At 42.7% G+C, this 21,004-nt stretch overlaps 1 protein-coding gene and 1 pseudogene across 1 annotated transcript; both read left to right on the top strand.

Moving 5' to 3' along the window:
- The first annotated feature begins 9,718 nt into the window (after positions 1 to 9,718).
- Positions 9,719 to 10,651, top strand: LOC139185681 (olfactory receptor 1L8-like). The gene has a single exon (XM_070798145.1). It carries the CDS (start codon positions 9,719 to 9,721, stop codon positions 10,649 to 10,651), a length of 933 nt encoding a protein of 310 aa, XP_070654246.1.
- An 8,160-nt stretch (positions 10,652 to 18,811) lies between these two features.
- On the top strand, positions 18,812 to 19,758 carry LOC109565861 (olfactory receptor 1L8-like; annotated as a pseudogene).
- The last annotated feature ends 1,246 nt before the right edge of the window (positions 19,759 to 21,004 follow it).

Genomic DNA, 21,004 nt, shown 5'->3' with positions numbered 1-21,004 from the left:
GTGCACACACATTCCTGCATGGACATATACATTCAGTGTCAAGAGATGATTTTCCATCTTCCTCTGACCTGTGACAATACTTGGGGAGCTCAGACACCTCTGCTCAAGGCTGTTTCCTGAGCCTTCACTTGCTATGCAAGAAACCAGTATCTAAGGAACAAGAAGTTCTCGTGATCTAAGGATCTTCTGAATGTTTCATGCCTGTTTCTGAGCAGCAGAAAAGTGAGCAAGAATATCCCCATTCACCAACCAGGTTAATACCAGCAGGAAAACAACCCTGAGCTCTGATTAGATAAGGAGCCTGCCTGAGCTATTTACCTAATTTCCTGCCTTCCCCTGGAGAGGTAATTAGGGGCGGAGTCCCAGGAGAAGGTGACCTTGATGTTAATGTTGATGCCTTAGAAACGCATCCCAGGAGAAGGTGACCTTGATGTTAATGTTGACGCCTTAGAAAGCAAAAGTGACCATGGTCACCTTGGCTTCTGAAGGACCCACAGCATAGAGCTAGCCACCGCTCCCCCACTCCCCCCGTGCATCACAGAATGACCCAGACAGAGTAAAGCCTGGCCCTTGCATATTCCCACATCACTAGCCTCAGTCTCCTTTAGAGCACATATTCTAGGACCACTAGGAGAGCTTACATGTCTCATCATCTCTGCCAGAGGGGCTGAGGCTTGTTCAGACAGAAGCAGGGTGATGAGGTTGATCCCAAGGGCCTTGGACACAGACTGACCCAAGATCAGTACCATTCCTGCCACTTACCCACTGGGTGCCCTGAGCAAGGATGATCCTGTTCCTCAGATCTGATAATAGTACCTTGTTCATGAGGTTATTGTGAGGGTTAAATGAGATACAGTATGTGAAAGCACTAAGCCCAGCAAGTTTCCTGAAAACCAGTTGGTCTAGGGGACTAATAACCTGGTCAATTTATCAAATGAGACATTCCCCTTAATCACTGTGCCAGTTGCCATCACTGTGTGACCCACCAAACTAAGTCTTTATTTATTTTAAATTATGATAGTAACTAACCAAAAGCAGGCTGTGGATGAGGGAGAGGCACACAAGACTTTCATTTGCATGTTTTACTTTTGGGAGTGGCTCTTGTTCCTTCATCAGTAAGAATGATGGGAGGATACTCAGCTCTCTGACAGCAATGAGAATGACAGAGTTCAAGTAGCTACCCCAAACCATAGGAAGCCAAATGGACTCAACTTTTGTAACAAGTTGGGTCTCAGTCAGGGTTCTACAGAAAAGAGAACCAATGGGACGTAGATAACCTCGTATTATATAAGTACACACATTCATACATGCATGAAACGGTGTACATGTGTATAAATACTATATATATTGTTTGAAATATATTTTAAATATAAATTAAATATATATTTTGTGAAAAAGCTGGATTAAAACTCAACACTCAAAAATCTAAGATCATGGCATCTGGTCCCATCACTTCATGGCAAATAAATAGGGAAAAAATATAAGCAGTGACAGACTTTATTTTCTTGGGCTCCAAAATCACTGCAGATGGTGACAGTAGTCATGAAATTAAAAGATGCTTGCTCCTTGGAAGAAAAGCTATGAGAAACTTAGACAATGTATTAAAAAGCAGAGACATCACTTTGCCTACAAAGGTCCATATAGCCAAAGCTATGATTTTTCCAATCAGTTCAGTTCAGTCACTCAGTTGTGTCTGACTGTTTGCGAATCCATGAACTGCAGCATGCCAGGCTTCCCTGTCCATCACCAACTACTGGAGTTTACTCAAACTCATGTCCATCGAGTTGGTGATGCCATCCAAACATCTCATCCTCTGTCATCCACTTTTCCTCCCACCTTCAATCTTTCCTAGCATCAGGGTCTTTTCAAATGACCTAGTTTTTTTCATCAGGTGGCCAAAGTATTGGAGCTTCAGCTTCAACATCAGTCTTTCCAATGAATATTCAGGACTGATTTCATTTAGGATGGACTGGTTGGATCTCCTTGCAACCCAAGGGACTCTCGAGAGTCTTCTCCAACACCACAGTTCAAAAGCATCGATTCTTCAGCACTCAGCTTTCTTTATGGTCCATCTCTCTCAACCGTTCATGACTTCTGGAAAAATCATAGCATTGACTAGACGGACCTTTGTTGGCAAAGTAATGTCTGTGATTTTTAATATGCTGTTGAAGTTGGTCATAACTTTTCTTGCAAGGAATAAGCATCTTTTAATTTCATGGCTGCAATCACCATCTGCAGTGATTTTGGAGTCCCCGAAAATAAAATCTGTCACTGTTTCCATTGTTTCCCCATCTATTTGCCATAAAGTAATGGGACCAGATACCATGATCTTAGTTTTCTGAATGCTGAGGTTTTTGTTTTTTTCAAAGTTGGACTGAATCTGCTGCATTCTTTTATTTACTTAACCCACTTCACACATGTATATACACAACACTATTGTCATCATTTTAGGAAACTTTCAACCACAGAACTTTCTTTTTGATCAAGTCACTAGAAAGTTGATTGCTCCTGATAATCAAGTTGTTGTTGTTCAGTTGCTAAGTTGTGTATGACTTTGCAACCCCATGGACGGCAGCACACCAGGCTCCCTGTCCATCACTATCTCCCCGAGTTTGTTTAAACTTATGTTCATTGAGTCAGTGATGCAATCCAACCATCTCATCCTCTGTCTCCACATTCTTTTGCCTTCAGTCTTTCCCCACATCAGAATCTTCCAGTAAGTCAGCTCTTCCCATCAGGTGGCCAAAGTATTGGAGTTTTGGCTTCAGCATCAGCCCTTCCAATGAATATTCAAGGTTAATTTCTTTTAGGCTTGACTGACTTGATCTCTTTGCAGTGCAGGGGCCTCTCAAGATCTTCTCCAACATCACAATTCGAAAGCATAAACCTGGATCATTCAACATGGCCAAATATGCATTTTCTCACTTCTGACTGTACTATTTCTGAGGTTACAGTGGACAGCAATCCATCTTGGCTAGGGAGGCCAGGAGGTTCCACAGGGTGATCTGGAAGGGGATCTGCACGTGGGGGTAGTCCAGGTTGAACACTGGCAGTCGGCTCTCCTCGAACCACGTTGTGCCTGGAGCCACTACGCTGGCGGGGCTGGGCGGGCTGGAGCTGCTGCCCAGGCCCCACCACCTCCAGGAGCTATGGCAGCAGCAGCAATGGGGCCTGCTAGCTCTGCCCAGGGCCCGCCAGCTCCATGGGCTCTGCTCCCCGCACCGCTGTCACCCTCGCGGTCGACCCTCGGTGTGCTCAGCGCGTCTCCCCGGAGCGGGCAGCGCTGCCCGCCGCAGCCAAGAGGCCTGGAGTCTGCAGTGCACCGGCCGAGTCCCCGCTGCGAGCAGGCGCAGCGCCAGGCGGGCGTGAACGGGACGCGCGAGGCCACAACGCGGTCTCTCAGCGCCCTCAGCAGTCCTCCGCCGCCGGCCGCCTGCCCACGCCCTAGCCTCCATACACCGAGTCTGCAGGCCCCTGAATGTTAAGTTTTAAGCCAACTTTTCCACTCTCCTTTTTCACTTTCTTCAAGATGCTCTTTAGTTCCTCTTTGCTTTCTGCCATAAGGGTGGTGTCATCTGCGTATCTGAGGTTATTGACTTTTCTCCCAGCAATTTTGATTTCAGCTTGTGCTTCTTCCAGCCCGGCATTTTGCATGATGTACTCTGCACAGAAGTTAAATAAGCAGTGTGACAATCTACAGCCTTGACATACTCCTTTTCCTATTTGGAACCAGTCTGTTGTTTCATGCCTAGTTCTAACTGTTGCCTCTTGACCTGCATACAGATTGCTTAGGAGGCAGGTCAGGTGGTCTGGTATTCCCACCTCTTGAAGAATTTTCCACAGTTTCTTGTGATCCACACAGTCAAAGCCTTTGGCATAGTCAATAAAGCAGAAATAGATGATTTTTTGTAACTCTCTTGCTTTTTCGATGATCCAGCTTATGTTGGCAATTTGGTCTCTGGTTCCTCTGCCTTTTCTAAAACCAGCTTGAACATCTGGAAGTTCACGGTTCACATATTGCTGAAGCCTGGCTTGGAGAATTTTGAGCATTACCTTACTAGCGTGTGAGATGAGTCCGATTATGCAGTAGTATGAGCATTCTTTGGCATTGTCTTTCTTTGGGATTGGAATGAAAACTGACCTTTTCCAGTCCTGTGGCCAGTGCTGAGTTTTCCAAATTTGCTGGCATATTGAGTGCAGCACTTTCACAGCATCATCTTTTAGGATTTGAAATAGCTCAACTGGAATTCCATGGCCTCCAATAGCTTTGTTTGTAGAGATGCTTCCTAAGACCCACTTGACTGCAGACAGGATGTCTGGTTCTAGGTGAGTGATCACACCATTGTGGTTACCTGGGTCATGAAGATCTTTTTTGTACAGTTCTTCTATGTATTCTTGCCACCTCTTCTTAATATCTTCTTGAGGGTTGGACTAAAAAGAAGGCTGAGAGCTGAAAAACTGATGCTTTCGAGTTGTGGTGCTAGAGAAGACTTTTGAGAGTCCCTTGGACAGCAAGGAGATCAAACCAGTCAATCCTAAAGGAAATCAGATGCTGAAGCTGAAGCTCCAATAATTTGGCTACCTGATGTGAAGAGCCTACTCATTGGAAAAGACCTGATGCTGGGAAAGACAGAGGACAGGAGGAGAAGGGGGTGACAGTGATGGTTGGATGGCATCACCGATTCAATGGATATGAGTCTGAGCAAACTCCGGGAGATGCTGAAGGACAGGGAAGCCTGGTGTGCTGCAGTCCATGGGGTTGCAAAGAGTTTGGCATGACTTAGGGACTGAGCAACAACAACAATACATATATTACATATAATATATAGTTTGAAAAGATGCAGACAATCTGGATATTATGCAGAATGTAACACTGCCCCATTAAATCAATGCCATCATGGTAATTGGATCAGAAAACCAGGAAGTTGCTAACAAGTTGGAGCTTTAGCAAGACACATTCAGTCCTGAAGATGGGAGATAACACTACAAAGATACAGGGACCCCTTCACATCAGTCTCATTTTTAGGTCCAGGGATCTAAGAGAGCAATCAGAAAGTTATGGCTGCATAGAATATTCCCTATAACCAGCTGACAGAGGCGGGGAAAGTCTGAATATGGTTTACAAGTGGGTCAGCTCATTGTGTAAGGGCAGATGAAAATGAACAATGACTACACTGTAGCTCAATAATGGTTGCTTTGTAAGAGAGTCCTTAGCTTTAAGCTTTCTCTAGAGATAATTTGGCTGAAGGAAACTGCTTCACCAAAGAAAATGCTTCCTTCCAGGACAGCCTACATCCAGTCAGCAGCAGTGTCAACCATACTCCTTGACATTTGAGCTTCCAAATTCCCAGTAGGATCAGCTGGGACCTTCAGTGGGACTTCATCACAACCCAACTTCTCCCTCTATCCAACCAGATACTGATCCCAAGAGTACTCCCTAGGGGACTTCCCTGGTGGTCCAGTGGGTAAGACTCTGTCCTTCCACTGCAGGGGTGCTAGTTTCATCCCTGGTCAGGGAACTAGGATTCTGCATGTTTTGTGGTGGGGCCAAAAAAAAAAAAAAAGCTATCCCAAGAATGTCCATGCCCAGTCACTCAGTCGTGCCCAACTCTTTCAACTCAATGGACTATAAGGCACAAGGCTCCTCTGTCCATGAAATTTTTCAGCCAAGAATACTGGAGTGGTTTACCATTTCTACTTCCAAGGGATCTTCCCAACCCAAGGATTGAACTCTTATCTCCTCCATTGGCAGGCAGATTCTTTACCTGTGTACCACCTGGGAAGACCAACCCAAGAGCAAGACCTAATAAACATTCTGCATGCTAATCTCCATTTCAAAGTCAGCTTCCTGGAGAACCCATTCCTTATACACCAAACACACGTACACACACAAAATGTTCTATGACCTCTGATTACCCACAGTTGAGGAAACTATGGGCTTCCCTGGAGGCTTAGAGAGTAAAGAATCTGCCTGCAATGCAGAAGACATGGGTTTATCTCCTGGGTCAGGAAGATCTCTGGAGAAGGAAATGGAAATACACTCCAGTACTCTTGCCTGGATTATCCCATGGACAGAGCAGCCTGGCAGGCTACAGTGTGGGACTCATGGGGTCCCAAAGAGCCAGACATAACTGAGTGACTAACACTTTCACTTTCAAAGAATGTCCTGGAGACTTCATGATAAGTTTAAAAAGCTCTGAAAATAGCCTCCTTAAGAGTCCCCTGCCCCCTTGAGGGTAGCTACACTCCGTTTTGCTAGCCACTGTGATTTCTGTACTTAGAGAAGTCATAGAGCAAACACTCTAAAGGGAGCAGGTTGTAATAAGCACATCATAGCTCCCTCACCAGTACAGAACCAGAGGAGGCCAGGAGAGCTGAGTTCAAGCCTCTAAGAAGCTAGCAGACAGGTTTCCCCAACCAAGAGAGTTCCTGCCACAGAGTGTCTTGGCAGTTCTGCCTTCTATGATGGGAAACAGAGAAAAATAGAAAAGTACTGAGACAGAGGTTGAGAAAGGAACAGGGATGAGAAGCAGTATCAAGAAAATGGTTGACCCCTTTAAAACCTAGAGTAATCTGCTCTTTGTCCCTCCTCTCAACTCTTCATGCTTATCACTGGCTAGAAGGTCAAAAAGATCATCTTTCTGATATGTGAACCTAACCAATTTGGTACAGGATGAAGAACAGATTAAAAAAAAAAAAAAGAAAAGATGAGAAGATATCTGGATATGAAAAGTGAAATCAGTAGACTGGCTGCCCACCGAACCATCCACCTCAATCAGGTACTTATTTTAGCCTCAAAATTCCATTTTTTAATTTGATTCCATTCCAAAAAAATCACATGGACACTGTATAAAACGGAGTTTAGCCTAACATGAAGACTAACTTTGTATGTTATAATCACCCTATTTGACCACTGGGCCGGGGTATGTTGTTATCCCATGGTTCCTGAGAAGCAGGTCCCCAATAAGTGAATAGTGGAAACTTGGTAGAAAACAAAAATATTTCCACTCCCAGACTCATCCCAGGCTTTCAGAATAATGCCCTCAGATTCTCACTTTCAAAAATTCCTTCCATTTTTTAAAGTACTCATCATAGACGAGCACAGGAAATCCAACTTTACTTGACCACTTTGAATCTTCTTCATCTCACACTCCCTAGGCATTCCCTTCATGAATAACTTTTTTGAGGATGTATGTTGTACAAGCTGCACTTATACATGTTATTTTATTATCTCTTTAGAATTCCTTAGATCACTCAGTGAGCAAGAAATGAAGGTCAGGCACAAACCCTCACCTTCTGCTGCCAAATTCAGTGCACTTTCTACTAAACCCTCAATCCCATATACTTTTAATGTCCCCCCAAAAGACCAAATTTTCCCTTATTGTTGCCAGTGAATCCTGCCTATTAGAATTTTCAAATTCTACAATCTGTTCAACACATAAAATACAGATTTTCCATTGTACATAACAAAGGTCTGTTCTTAATGTGACATTAAACACATTTAAAGAAAATAATGTGTGTATGTTAAAATAGAAAATAAATAAAAGGGAAAAATAGATCTTAAGAGTGATTGTTTCAGATATATACTTTTATAGCTTTATGAAAATATGACAAGATGACAGAGTGGGTAAATCTTGAGATTTAGAATTAGTTTAACTGGGTTTGAATGACCTATTACTTTTCCTCTATATCTGTTTCCTCATCAGAAAAATATGATAAGAATAACAGTCTACACCTTACAAGATTGTCATGAGAATTAAAGTACAACCTACACAAAGTAAATGCTTAATTACAGTTCACTCTCAGGTTATTCAAAGTGTAGACAAAAATACAATCTAAAAAAGTGTTGTAAACTGATAACCAAGTTAATTTGACCATTAGAGTATTTGAGTGTGAAGACTAGAGTCATTTTAATCAGATTCATTAATTTTGAGAATATGTAGAAATACTTGATGGAGAAAAAGTCATTGGCAATGATGATAATGGGGAGAAGAAACAGTGGTATCAAATGTTTACTCTGTCCTGGAACTGTTCTAAGTGCTTAAGCACAAGCTATTGTGAAAACCTCATGAAAATCTTATAAATATTGTTCTGTGTGCTCAGAAGCTCAGTCATACTGGACTCTTTGCAACCCCATGGACTGTAGCCTGCCAGTCTCCTCTGTCCATGGGATTCTCCTGGCAAGAATATTGGAGTGTGGTACCATTTCTTCCAGGGGACCTTCCTGACCCAGGGATTAAAACTATATCTCCTGCATCTCCTGCACTGCAGGCTGATTCTTTACCATCTGAGCCACTAGGGAAGCCCTTTCAAGGATATATACACAGGTAAATAAACAAATGGATGATGGTATTGAAGGATGTGCTTGCTTAACAGTGGGTAACAAAGATCTGGGAACATGATTAAGTTTAAGGAGCTAGAGAGAAAACTAAATAACAAATTAAATTTTAAAATAAAGATTTGCATGGAGTGGTAGTATAATTTGATATTCACAAAGGATTATTGCCTTCTAAATAAGTGCTTCTGAAGGTATAACAAGCACAACAGTAAAACTTTGTTGACTTAGATCTATTATTCCTTTGATTTCTCTGTTGATTACTTTATCAAGTCCCCTTTTTGGAAAGGTAGTTCAAAGACACATTTTAACATGCCACCACTGAAAATTTGTTTTGATATACAGAGAAAAATCAAACCACCTTATCTGAAATAAATAAATTCGCCACCTTATTTCTATTGGTCTCTATATGCTTGTGCTATGCCGTGTTGTGCTAAGTCACTTCATTCGTGTCCGACTCTTTGGGACCATATGAACCATAGCCTGAAAGTCTCCTCTGTCCATGGGATTCTCCAGGCAAGAATACGGGAATTGTACATGCCCTTACTGGGTTGCCATGCCCTTCTCCACAGTATTTTCCCAACCCAGGGACCAAACCCAAGTCTTGAACCCAGGTCTCTTAGTCTTCTGCATTGGCAGATGGGTTCTCTACCACTAGTGCCACCTGCGAAGCCCTCTCTATACCCTTATGTGGATTTATTTTTATTTATAAAATGCAGAACTAGCGGGTGATAGATAGATAAATCCATAGATAGATAGATCCTCTATTACAATGCAAAATCCACAAACAGTCCTGACTATGTCATATTCACAGTTGTATCCCCACTCCCAGAATATTTTTCACAGAATAGGTGCTCAGTAAACAATTATTTCTAGATTTAAAATTAAACTGACTAAGGAAGATTTCTGGGCCTCCCTGGTGGCTCAGAGGTAAAGCATCTGCCTGCAATGCAGGAGACCTGGGTTCGATCCCTGGGTCGGGAAGATCCCCTAGAATGAAATGGCAACCCACTCCAGTACTCTTGCCTGGAAAATCCCATGGATGGAGAACTGGTAGGCTACAGTCTGTGGGGTCACAAAGAGTCAAACACGACTGAGCAACTTCACTTTCATTTTTCATTTTCAAGGAAGATTCAACTCTGGTCTTCCTCAAAAGTTCTTGCTATCAATACAAGAAGCATGTGAAGTCTTAGAGTTGAGAAGGAAGGGCAAGTTCAAGGACCACAAAGGTGACAAGTTGCCTGTGTGGTAGCTAGTCACAACCCTATAGGTAGAAAGTGAAGGTAGGAAGAAGCACAAACTTGTTGGCTTGTTTATGGTTTCAGTCATGGAGATGTGTGTTACATTATATGAATCTTCTCTATTTTAGTTGGTTCTATGATCATGGAAAGACTCAACCAAACCAGCAGTGTCTCTGAGTTCATCCTCCTGGGACTCTCCTCCCGACCTCAGGACCAGAAGCCACTCTTCATCCTCTTCCTCATCATATACCTGGTCACCATAACAGGGAACGTGCTCACCATCCTGGCCATCCGCTCTGACCCCCATCTGCATATCCCCATGTATTTCTTCTTGAGTGTCCTGTCTTTCACTGACATTTGGTATACAACAACCATTGTCCCCAAGATGCTAGTTGACTTCCTGTCAGAGAAGAAGACTATCTCCTATGCTGGGTGTCTGACTCAAATGTATTTTATATATGTTTTGGCTAACATTGACAGCTTTCTTCTTGTAGTCATGGCCTTTGACCGTTATGTGGCCATCTGTGACCCCTTCCACTATGTCACCATCATGAGCCATCACCGCTGTGTCCTGCTGGTAGCCATCTCTTGCTCATTGCCTCACCTCCACTCACTCCTACACATATTTCTGCTGAATCAGCTTATCTTCTGCAACTCCAATGTTGTCCACCACTTCCTCTGCGACATCAACCCTCTGCTGAAATTGTCCTGCTCCTCCATATTTGTCAATGATCTCACAATAAAGACAGAAGGGCTGGTTGTTTTGGTGACCCCCTTCCTATGCATTGTTTTCTCTTATGTGCGAATCTTCATTTCAGTTCTCCGGATCCCCTCAGCTGCTGGGAAACGCAAAGCCTTCTCCACCTGTGGCTCCCACTTGACTGTGGTAATCCTGTTTTATGGAAGCATCTTTTATGTCTATTTACAGCCCTTGTCCAGGTACACTGTTCAGGACCAAGTGGCTACAATTGTTTACACGGTTCTGTCCTCCATGCTCAACCCTTTCATCTACAGTTTGAGAAACAAAGACCTAAAGAGGGGCCTGGGGAAGATGATGGCCAGGAGGAAATCCTAGTCAGAAGCTTTGTGGACATGTCCATGGGTGTTTCTGCTGGTTTCTGATATACACAACAAACTCTTGTAAGTCAGCAGGTATAAATCACATGTGTCATGGATGTTTGATTGTTCTCACTTCTTTACATGTGCAACTATCAACTACTGAGACTCTATTATGATTAGTAATAGGCTCCAGTTCTACCAAAATCCTGATTCCAGTTTTCATATATCTACATCTGTCTTCCTACTGAAAGGTTGCACATGCTATGAGCCATGTGCGATGTTGGGACTCATGCCTCTGGAGGAGACAATTCAATCTGGGGCCAGAGATGAGGCTTGATCACCAGAAGGTTTTGTGTAATAAACTTTTATTAATGTATGAAAGAGCTATAGAAATCTTCTGACATAGACATCAGAAGGAGACAGAAAGAGTGCCTCCTTGTTAGTGTTTAGCAAAGGGGTATAATATCAATAACCTCAGATATGCAGATGACACCACCCTTATGGTAGAAAGTGAAGAAGAACTAAAAAGCCTCTTGATGAAAGTGAAAGAGGAGAGTGAAAAAGTTGGCTTAATGCTCAACATTCAGAAAACGAAGATCATGGCATCTGGTCCCATCACTTCATGGGAAATAGATGGGGAAACAGTGGAAACAGTGTTAGACTTTATTTCTTTGGACTCCCAAATCACTGCAGATGGTGACTGCAGCCATGAAATTAAAAGACGCTTACTCCTTTGAAGGAAAGTTATTAGCAACCTAGCTGCTGCTGCTAAGTCGCTTCAGTCGTGTCCGACTCTGTGTGTCCCCATGGACTGCAGCCTACCAGGCTCCTCTGTCCACGGGATTTTCCAGGCAAGAGTACTTGAGTGGGTTGCCATTGCCTTCTCCTAAGACAGCATATTAAAAAACAGAGACATTACTTTGCCAACAAATGTCCATCTAGTCAATGCTATGGTTTTTCCAGTAGTCATGTATGGATGTGAGAGTTGGACTGTGAAGAAAGCTGAACGCTGAAGAATTGATGCTTTTGAACTGTGGTGTTGGAGAAGACTCTTGAGAGCCCCTTGGACTGCAAGGAGATCCAACCAGTCCATCCTAAAGGAGATCAGTCCTGGGTGTTCACTGGAAGGACTGATGCTGAAGCTGAAACTCCAATACCTTGGCCACATTGGAAAAGACCCTGATGCTGGGAGGGATTGGGGACAGGAGGAGAAGGGGACAACAGAGGATGAGATGGCTGGGTGGCATCACCGATTCAATGCACATGAGTTTGGGTAAACTCCAGGAGTTGGTGATGGACAGGGAGGCCTGGCATGCTGTGATTCATGGGGTCGCAAAGAGTCAGACACGACTGAGTGACTGAACTGAACTGATACACCTATAACAAGCTGCTAATTAGAGAGAGGAAATACCTCAAAACTGAGAGAGTTGCACCAGGCCCATCACCCAAACATGCATTTTAAGATAGCATTGGCACAAAGTGAGTCATCCCCAGCCATAAAACAATTGATATGAATCTTGAAGAAAGGCAGATTTCTAAGAAAATACATAGTTTATTAACAAGCCAAGGAAAGATATTTACATGGGAAAAACGCATTGGTTAGCTCAAGGTTTGAGATAAAGTGAAGTTCAGGTGGAACCAGTTGTCGCCATGGTGGAGCCAATGGTTCAGGTGGTTCAAGTGGAACCAATTCTGTGTCGCAACACAGAATTAAAAGAAATTTCTTTAATTTTGTGTAGAGAAGGAAAAAAATGTCTGCCACTTGCAATTTGTTTCCTCCTGCCTCTTGGGGACCTCTGGCCTTTCTCAGTTCAGTTCAGTTCAGTCACTGAGTTGTGTCTGACTCTATGACCCCGTGGACTGCAGCACGCCAGGCCTCCCTGTCCATCACCAACTCCCAGAGTTTACTCAAACTCATGTCCATGGAGTTGGTGATGTCATCCAATCATCTCATCCTGCCATCCCCTTCTTCTCCTACCTTAAATCTTTTCAAGCATTAGAGTCTTTTCAAATGAGTTGGTTCTTCGCATCAGGTGGCCAAAGTATTGGAGTTTCAGCTTCAGCATCAGTCCTTCCAATGAATGTTCAGGACTGACTTCCTTTAAATTGACTGGTTGGATCTCCTTGCAGTCCAAGGGACTCTCAAGAGTCTTCTCCAACACCACAGTCCATCAGCAGATGAATGGATAAGAAAGCTGTGGTACATATACACAATGGAGTATTACTCAGCCATTAAAAAGAATACATTTGAATCAGTTCTAATGAGGTGGATGAAACTGGAGCCTATTATACAGAGTGAAGTAAGCCAGAAAGAAAAACACCAATACAGTATACTAATGCATATATATGGAATTTAGAAAGATGGTAACGATAACCCTGTATGGGAGACAGCAAAAGAGACACATATGTATAGAACAGTCTTTTGGACTCTGTGGGAGAGGGAGAGGGTGGAATGATTTGGGAGAATGGCATTGAAACATGTAAAATATCATATATGAAATGAATCACCAGTCCAGGTTTGATGCACGATACTGGTTGCTTGGGGCTGGTGCACTGGGATGACCCAGAGGGATGGTATGGGGAGGGAGGAGGGAGGAGGGTTCGGGATGGGGAACACGTGTATACCTGTGGCAGATTCATGTTGATGTATGGCAAAACCAATACAATATTGTAAAGTAATTAACCTCCAATTACATAAATGTATCTTTAAAAAAAAAACATCAATTCTTCAGCGCTCAGCTTTCTTTATAGTCCAACTCTCACATTCGTACATGACTACTGGAAAAATCATAGCTTTGACTACATGGACCTTTGTTAGCTAAGTAATGTTTTTTAATATGCTGTCTAGGTTGGTCATAACTTTTCTTCCAAGGAGCAAGCGTCTTTTAATTTCATGGCTACAGTCACCATCTACAGTGATTTTGGAGCCCCCAAAAATAAAGTCTGTCACTGTTTCCATTGTTTTCCCATCTATTTGCCATGAAGTGTTGGGACCAGATGCTATGATCTCAGTTTTCTGAATGTTGAGTTTTAAGCCAACCTTTTCATACTCCCTACCAAAGCTTTAACACTCTAACTCCCTTTCTCTTCTCCAGGAACCCACATCTTATTCATTTGCTCTAAGTGCTGTTGAAACCTTTGTCTTCCCACAAAATTTCCTGAAACTGATTTATATCTGACCAATGACTTTTGATTCCCTTAATATCCTTCAGTTTTCAGTGTAACTTCTGTGATTAACTTGTTGAAAGTCATTGCAGTGATTCAGAAAGCAAGGAGAGAGAGACAAGATTGAGACTCTTATAAAACTGAAACTTCCACCAAGTGAGCCAAGTGTCTAGTGCAACAGCTATACAGAGATTGTGCCTCTTCCTTCTTCCATATTTTTGACAGCAGAATGTTCTGGGTTCTGTAGTCATCAAAAGCCTAACTCTTAGCCCCACTTAGCCAAGTGACCTAGTAGTTCAGCACTCAACTGCCCTGATAATCAGGCCAGGGTGCATGGGGCTGAGTTGCCTCTGGGCCTTTACCCTGGTCATCTGGTATTTGTGCCTCCAGGCACTGGTGTTATCCTTTCTCTTAGCTTCAGTTCCCCTTAGAGATTCCCCTATTGCCACCGTCATAACCATCCAGATCTTCCTGTGCCCCAGGAAAGAGTTGTTGTATGAACTTAGAATTAATTATTCTAAGGAAAGTATTAAAACTCGTAAGTGAATGTTAAGTGCAGACAAAACTAGGAGCTTCTTGAACCAGACAGAGACATACTGGGGTGCTCTGGGAAGTAGAGTCATCTAGGCAAGGACTTTGTTCTGTTCGCTTTTGTTTCTTCCTTCATTTTCTATTATTAGTGATTTTAGACTTTATTTTTTAATCTGAATATTTTATCATTTATTATTCCCCTACATTCTTCCTGAAGCTATTATTCAGTAGGTCTCATGTGGGTCTGTGAATTTGCATTTTAAGGAGCACCTCCTAGAATGACTAATCTGGACTTTATGTGGGAAACTGCATGACTGAAAATTTCTGACCACTCCCTATGTCCTGCTGTTTGTATTTCTGGACTTATGCTTTCAGTAATCCTATAATCTACATGTATACAGATACTCACTGATTGCAGCACTTTTTATACTAGAAAAAATTAGAAATAATCTAAAAGCCTATAAATAGAGAGATAGATAAACAGTGGTTCAATTTTTCCATAGAATGAAATGACATATAATAGGTACAAATAAGGAGGTATATCTCTAGCACTGACCTGAAAAGGCATTATGAATATACACCTAAATGTTTATAAGTAAACCTATTATGTTAAAAAATAAATAAAAGTGTATATAAATGTGTGTGTGTTTGTGTCTGTGTGTGTGAGGGTACATTTTTGTGTATCTGGTGAAATTATATACCAAGTAAGAAAACATATACCCTTATACACACACAGTTCAGTTCAGTCACTCAGTCATGTCCAACTCTTTGTGACCGCATTGACTACAGCATGCTAGTCCTGTCCATCAAAAACTCCTGGAGTTTACTCAAGTAAACTTATTGAGTTATTGAGTCGGTGATGCCATCCAACCATCTCATCCTCTGTCGTCCCCTTCTCCTCCTGCCCTCAATCTTTCCCAGCATCAGGATCTTTCAAATGAGTTAGTTCTTTGCATCAAGTGGCCAAAGAATTGGAGTTTCAGCTTCAACATCAGTCTTTCCAATGAATATTCAGGACTGATTTCCTTTAGGATGGACTGGTTGGATCTCCTTGCAGTCCAAGGGACACTCAAGGGTCTTCTCCAATATGACAGTTCAAAATAATCATCTCTTTGGCACTCAGCTTTCTTCATAGTTCAACTCTTACATCCATGCATGACTACTGGAAAAACGATAGCCTTGACTAGATGGATCTTTGTCAGCAAAGTAATGTCTCTGTTTTTTAATATGCTGTCTAGATTGGTCAGGAGAAGGCAATGGCAACCCACTCCAGTGTTCTTGCCTGGAAAATCCTATGGACAGAGGACCCTGGTAGGCTGCAGTCCATGGGGTCGTGGAGAGTCGGACATGACTGAGCGACTTCACTTTCACTTTTCACACTCATGCACTGGAGAAGAAAATGGCAACCCACTCCAGTGTTCTTGCCTGGAGAATCCCAGGGACAGTGCAGCCTGGTGGGCTGCCATCTGTGTGGTCGCACAGAGTCGGACATGACTGAAGGGACTTAGTAGTAGTAGTAGTAGTAGGTTGGTCATAACTTTCCTTCCAAGGAGTAAGTGTCTTTTAATTTCATGACTGCAGTCACCATCTTCAGTGATTTTGGAGCCCCCAAAAATAAAGTCTCTCACTGTTTCCTCTGTTTGCCCATCTATTTCCCATGAACTGATGGGACCGGATGCCATGATCTTAGTTTTCTGAATGTTGAACTTTAAGCCAACTTTTTCACTCTCCTCTTTCACTTTCATCAAGAGGCTCTTTATTTCTTCTTCACTTTCTGCCATAAGGGTGGTGTCATTTGCATATCTGAGGTTGAATTTCTCCTGGAAATCATGATTCCAGCTTGGGCTTCATCCAGCCCAGTGTTTCTCATGATGTATTCTGCATATAAGTTAAATAAGCAGGGTGACAATATATAGCCTTGACATTCTCCTTTTTCTTCTTTGGAAGCAGTCTGTTGTTCCATGTCCAGTTCTAACTGTTGCTTCCTGATCTGCATATAGGTTTCTCAAGAGGCAGGTCAGGTGGTCTGATATTCCCATCTCTTGAAGGATTTCCCACAGTTTATTGTGATCCACACAGTCAAAGGCTTTGGCATAGTCAATAAACCAGAAATAGGGGTTTTTCTGGAACTCTCTTGCTTTTTTGATGATCCAGCATATATTGGCAATTTGATTTCTGGTTTCTCTACCTTTTCTAAAACCAGCTTGAACATCTGGAAGTTCACAGTTCACATATTGCTGAAGCCTGGCTTGGAGAATTTTGAGCATTACCTTACTAGCATGTGAGATGAGTGCAATTGTGCGGTAGTTTGAGCATTCTTTGGCATTGCCTTTTTTTGGGATTGGAATGAAAATTGCCCTTTTCCAGTCCTGTGGCCACTGCTGAGTTTTCCAAATTTGCTGGCATATTGAGTGCAGCACTTTCACAGCATCATCTTTCAGGATTTGAAATAGCTCAACTGGAATTCCATCACCTCCATTACCTTTGTTTGTAGTGATGTTTCCTAAGGCCCACTTGACTTCATATTCCAGGATGTTTTGCTGCAGGTGAGTAATCACACCATCATGATTATCTGGGTCCTGAAGATCTTTTTTGTACGGTTCTTCTGTGTTCCCTGCCACCTCTCCTTAATATCTTCTGCTTCTGTTAGGTCCATACCATTTCTATCCTTTATTGAGCCCATTTTTGCATGAAATGTTCCCTTTGTATCTCTAATTTTCTTGAAGAGATCCCTAGTCTTTCCATTCTGTTGTTCTCCTCTATTTCTTTGCACTGATCGCTGAAGAAGGCTTTCTTATCTCTTGCTATTCTTTGGAACTCTGAATTCAGATTTTTATATCTTTCCTTTTCTTCTTTGCTTTTCGCTTCTCTTCTTTTCACAGCTATTTGTAAGGCCTCCCCAGACAGCCATTTTGCTTTTTTGGATTTCTTTTCCATGAGGATGGTCTTGATCCCTGTCTCTTGTACAATGTCACAAACCTCATTCCATAGTTCATCAGGCACTCTATCTATCAGATCTAGGCCCTTAAATCTATTTCTCACTTCCACTGTATAATCATAAGGGATTTGATTTAGGTGATACCTGAATGGTCTAGTGGTTTTACCTACTTTCTTCAACTTAAGTCTGAATTTGGCAATAAGGAGTTCATCTGGTCTTGTTTTTGCTGACTGTATAGAGCTTCTCCATCTTTGGCTGCAAAGAATATAATCAATCTGATTTCAGTGTTGTTTCCTTCGTACTGTTCATATTGTTCATGGGGTTCTCAAGGCAAGAATACTGAAGTGGTTTGCCATTCCCTTCTCCAGTGGACCACATTTTGTCAGAACTCTCCACCATGACCTGTCCGTCTTGGGTAGCCCTACACAGCATTGCTTAGTTTCATTGAGTTATTCAAGGCTGTGGTCCATGTAATTAGATTGCTTAGTTTTCTGTGACTGTGGTTTCAGTCTGTCTGCCCTTAATGCCCTCTCTCAGCACCTACCATCTTAGTGGGGCTTCTCTTTCCTTGGACTTGGGGTATCTTTACAGCTGCTCCAGCAAAGCATAGCTGCTGCTCCTTACCTTGGACGTGATGTATCTCCTTATGGCTGCCACTCCTTACCTTGGACGTGGGGTATGTCCTCTTGGCCGCTGGCTGCTCCAGTGCTGTGCAGCCACTGCTTGCTGCTCCAGCTCTTTAGTTCTGTAAACCATATTGGGCCATGCGCAGTAATTCTTTAATCCAATTTTCTGCTAGTCAAGGCTATGGTTTTTCCATTGGTCATGTATGGATGTGAGAGTTGGACTGTGAAGAAAGCCTAGCACTGAAGAATTGATGCTTTTGAACTGTGGTGTTGGAGAAGACTCTTGAGAGTCCCTTGGACTGCAAGGAGATCCAACCAGTCCATTCTGAAGGAGATCAGTCCTGGGATTTCTTTGGAAGGAATGATGCCAAAGCTGAAACTCCAGTACTTTGGCCACCTCATACAAAGATTTGACTCATTGGAAAAGACTCTGATGCTGGGAGGGATTGGGGGCAGGAGGAGAAGGGGACAACAGAGGATGAGATGGCTGGATGGCATCACTGACTCGATGGGGTGAGTCTGAGTGAACTTCGGGAGATGGTGATGGGCAAGGAGGCCTGGCGTGCTGCGATTCATGGGGTCGCAAAGAGTTGGACATGACTGAGCGACTGAACTGAACTGAACTGAATCAGTTTTTTCTAGATTTAAAAGTAAAGTAATGAAGGCTCAACTATGCTCTTCCTCAAAAGTTCTTGCTATCAACACAAGAAACATGAGAAGTCTTAGAGTTGAGAAGGAAGGGCAAGTTCAAGGACCACAAAGGTGACAAGTTGCCTATGTGGCAGCTAGTCACAACCCTATAGGTAGAAAGTGAAGGTAGGAAGAAGCACAGGCTTGTTGGCTTGTTGATGCTTTCAGTCATGGAGATTTGTGTTACATTGTAGGAATCTTCTCTGTTTTAGTTGGCTCCATGGTCATGGAAAGACTCAATCAAACCAGCAGTGTCTTGAGTTCATCCTCCTGGAACTCTCCTCCCAGCCTTAGGACCAGAAGCCACTCTTCATTCTCTTCCTCACCATGTACCTGGTCACTGTAACAGGGAACGTGCTCACCATCCTGGGCATCAGTTCTGACCCCCAAGTTCATACCCCCATGTATTTTTTTTTGAATGTCCTGTATTTCACTAACATTTGCTTCACAACAAGCATTGTCCCCAAGATGCTAGTTGACTTCCAGTCAGAGAAGAAGACCATCTCCTATGCTGGGTGTCTGACCCAGATGTATTTTATATATGCCTTTGGTGACATTGACAGCTACCTTCTGGCAGCCATGACCTTTGATCACTATGTGGCCATCTGTGACCCCTTCCACTATATCACCATCATGAGCCGCCACCCCTGTGTCCTGCTGGTGGCCTTCTCCTGCTCACTGCCTCACCTCCACTCACTCCTACACATACTTTGCTGAATCAGCTCAACTTCTGTGACTCCAGTGTTATCCACCACTTCCACTGTGACATCAACCCTCTGCGACATCAACCCTCTGCTGAAATTGTCCTGCTCCTCCATATTTGTCAATGATATCACAATATAGACAGAAGGGCTGGTGTTTGGGGCGACCCCCTTCCTATGCATTGTTTTCTCGTATGTGTGAATCCTCGTAGCAGTTCTCAGGATCCCCTCAGCTGCTGGGAAACGCAAAGCCTTCTCCACCTGTGGCTCCCACTTTACTGTGGTCATCCTGTTTTATGGAAGCATCTTTTATGTCTATTTACAGCCCTTGTCTAGGTACACTGCTCAGGACCGAGTGGCTACAATAGTCTACATGGTCCTGTCCTCCATGCTCAACCCTTTCATCTATCGTTTGAGAAACAAAGACCTAAACAGGGGCCTGGGGAAGCTGATGGGCAGGAGGAAATCCTAGTCAGAATCTTTCTGGACATGTTCATAGGTTTTGCTGCTGGTTTCTGATGCACACAACAAACTCTTGTAAGTCAGCAAGTATGACTCACATGTGGCATAGATGTTGAAATGTGTCCACTTGTTTACACATACAACTATCAATCATGGAGACTTTATGATGATTCAGTATTAGGATCCAGGTCTACCAGAATCTTGACTTCCAGTTTTCATATATCTACATCTCTCTTCCTACTTTCCTCTTCTTCAGGAAACCACATCTTTATTTGCTTTAAGTGCTGTTGAAACCTTTGTCTTTACCCCAAATTTTCTGTGACTGATTTACCTCTGTTCAATGACTTGTGATTCTCTTAATATCCTTCTGCTTTTAGTGAAATTTCTGTGATGAACTAATTTTTTGAAAATCATTGCAGTGAGTTAGTAAAAATAAGCAGTTAGACAGAGAATGACAAGATTGAGATTCTTATAAAACTGAAACTTCCATCAAGTAAGGAATGTGTCTAGTCCAACAGTTATACAGGGATTGTGTCTCTTCCTTCTTCCATATTTTTGACAACAGGATGTTCTGGGCTCTGTAGTGAACAAAAGTTCAGCTCTTAGCCCTGCTTAGTTAAGTGACCTATTAGTTCAGCACACAACTGCCCTGGTAATCTGCCCTGATAAAGGCCAGGGTGCATGAGGCTGGGTTGCCTCTGGATCTCTAGTCATCTGATATCTGTGCCTCAAGGCACTGGTCTTGGCCCCTCTCTTAGCTTCAGTTCCCCTTAGAGATTCCCCTATTGCCACAATCATAACCATCCACATCTGTCTGCTTCCCAGGGAAAGAGTTGTATGTACTTAGAATTATTCTCAGTAGCTTTTGAGCAGAGACTTACAACTTATATGTGAACACTGAAGGCAGATATAACTAAGAGCTCCCAGTTCCATGCAGAGATATACTAGGCTGCTCTGGGAAGTAGAGAGTCATCTAGGCAAGGACTTCATTCTCTTCACTTTTGTTTCATCCTTTCTTCTCCATTATTTACTCTGTGATGTTAGGCTTTATTTCATAACAGTATTTTATCATTTATTAATACTATTCTCCTACCTTCTTCTCATGGTTACTATTCAGTAGGTCACATGTGGGGCTTGTGAATCTGCACTTTAATAAGCAACTCCTAGAGAAAACTAACTGGGACTTTTAAAAAAATGTATCTATTTTATTTGTTCATTTTTTGTTGTGCTGGGTCTTCGTTGCTGCACGGGCTTTC

This window comes from Bos indicus, chromosome 11, assembly GCF_029378745.1.
Source record: "Bos indicus isolate NIAB-ARS_2022 breed Sahiwal x Tharparkar chromosome 11, NIAB-ARS_B.indTharparkar_mat_pri_1.0, whole genome shotgun sequence".
Taxonomy (NCBI): domain Eukaryota; kingdom Metazoa; phylum Chordata; class Mammalia; order Artiodactyla; family Bovidae; genus Bos; species Bos indicus.
Note: the sequence above shows the minus strand (reverse complement) of the source record. Positions and strands in the feature narration are given on the sequence as shown.

What these genes read in the sequence shown, in the direction of transcription:
- LOC139185681 (XM_070798145.1), top strand. Translation starts at nt 9,719, where the DNA reads ATGGAAAGACTCAACCAAACCAGCAGTGTCTCTGAGTTCATCCTCCTG.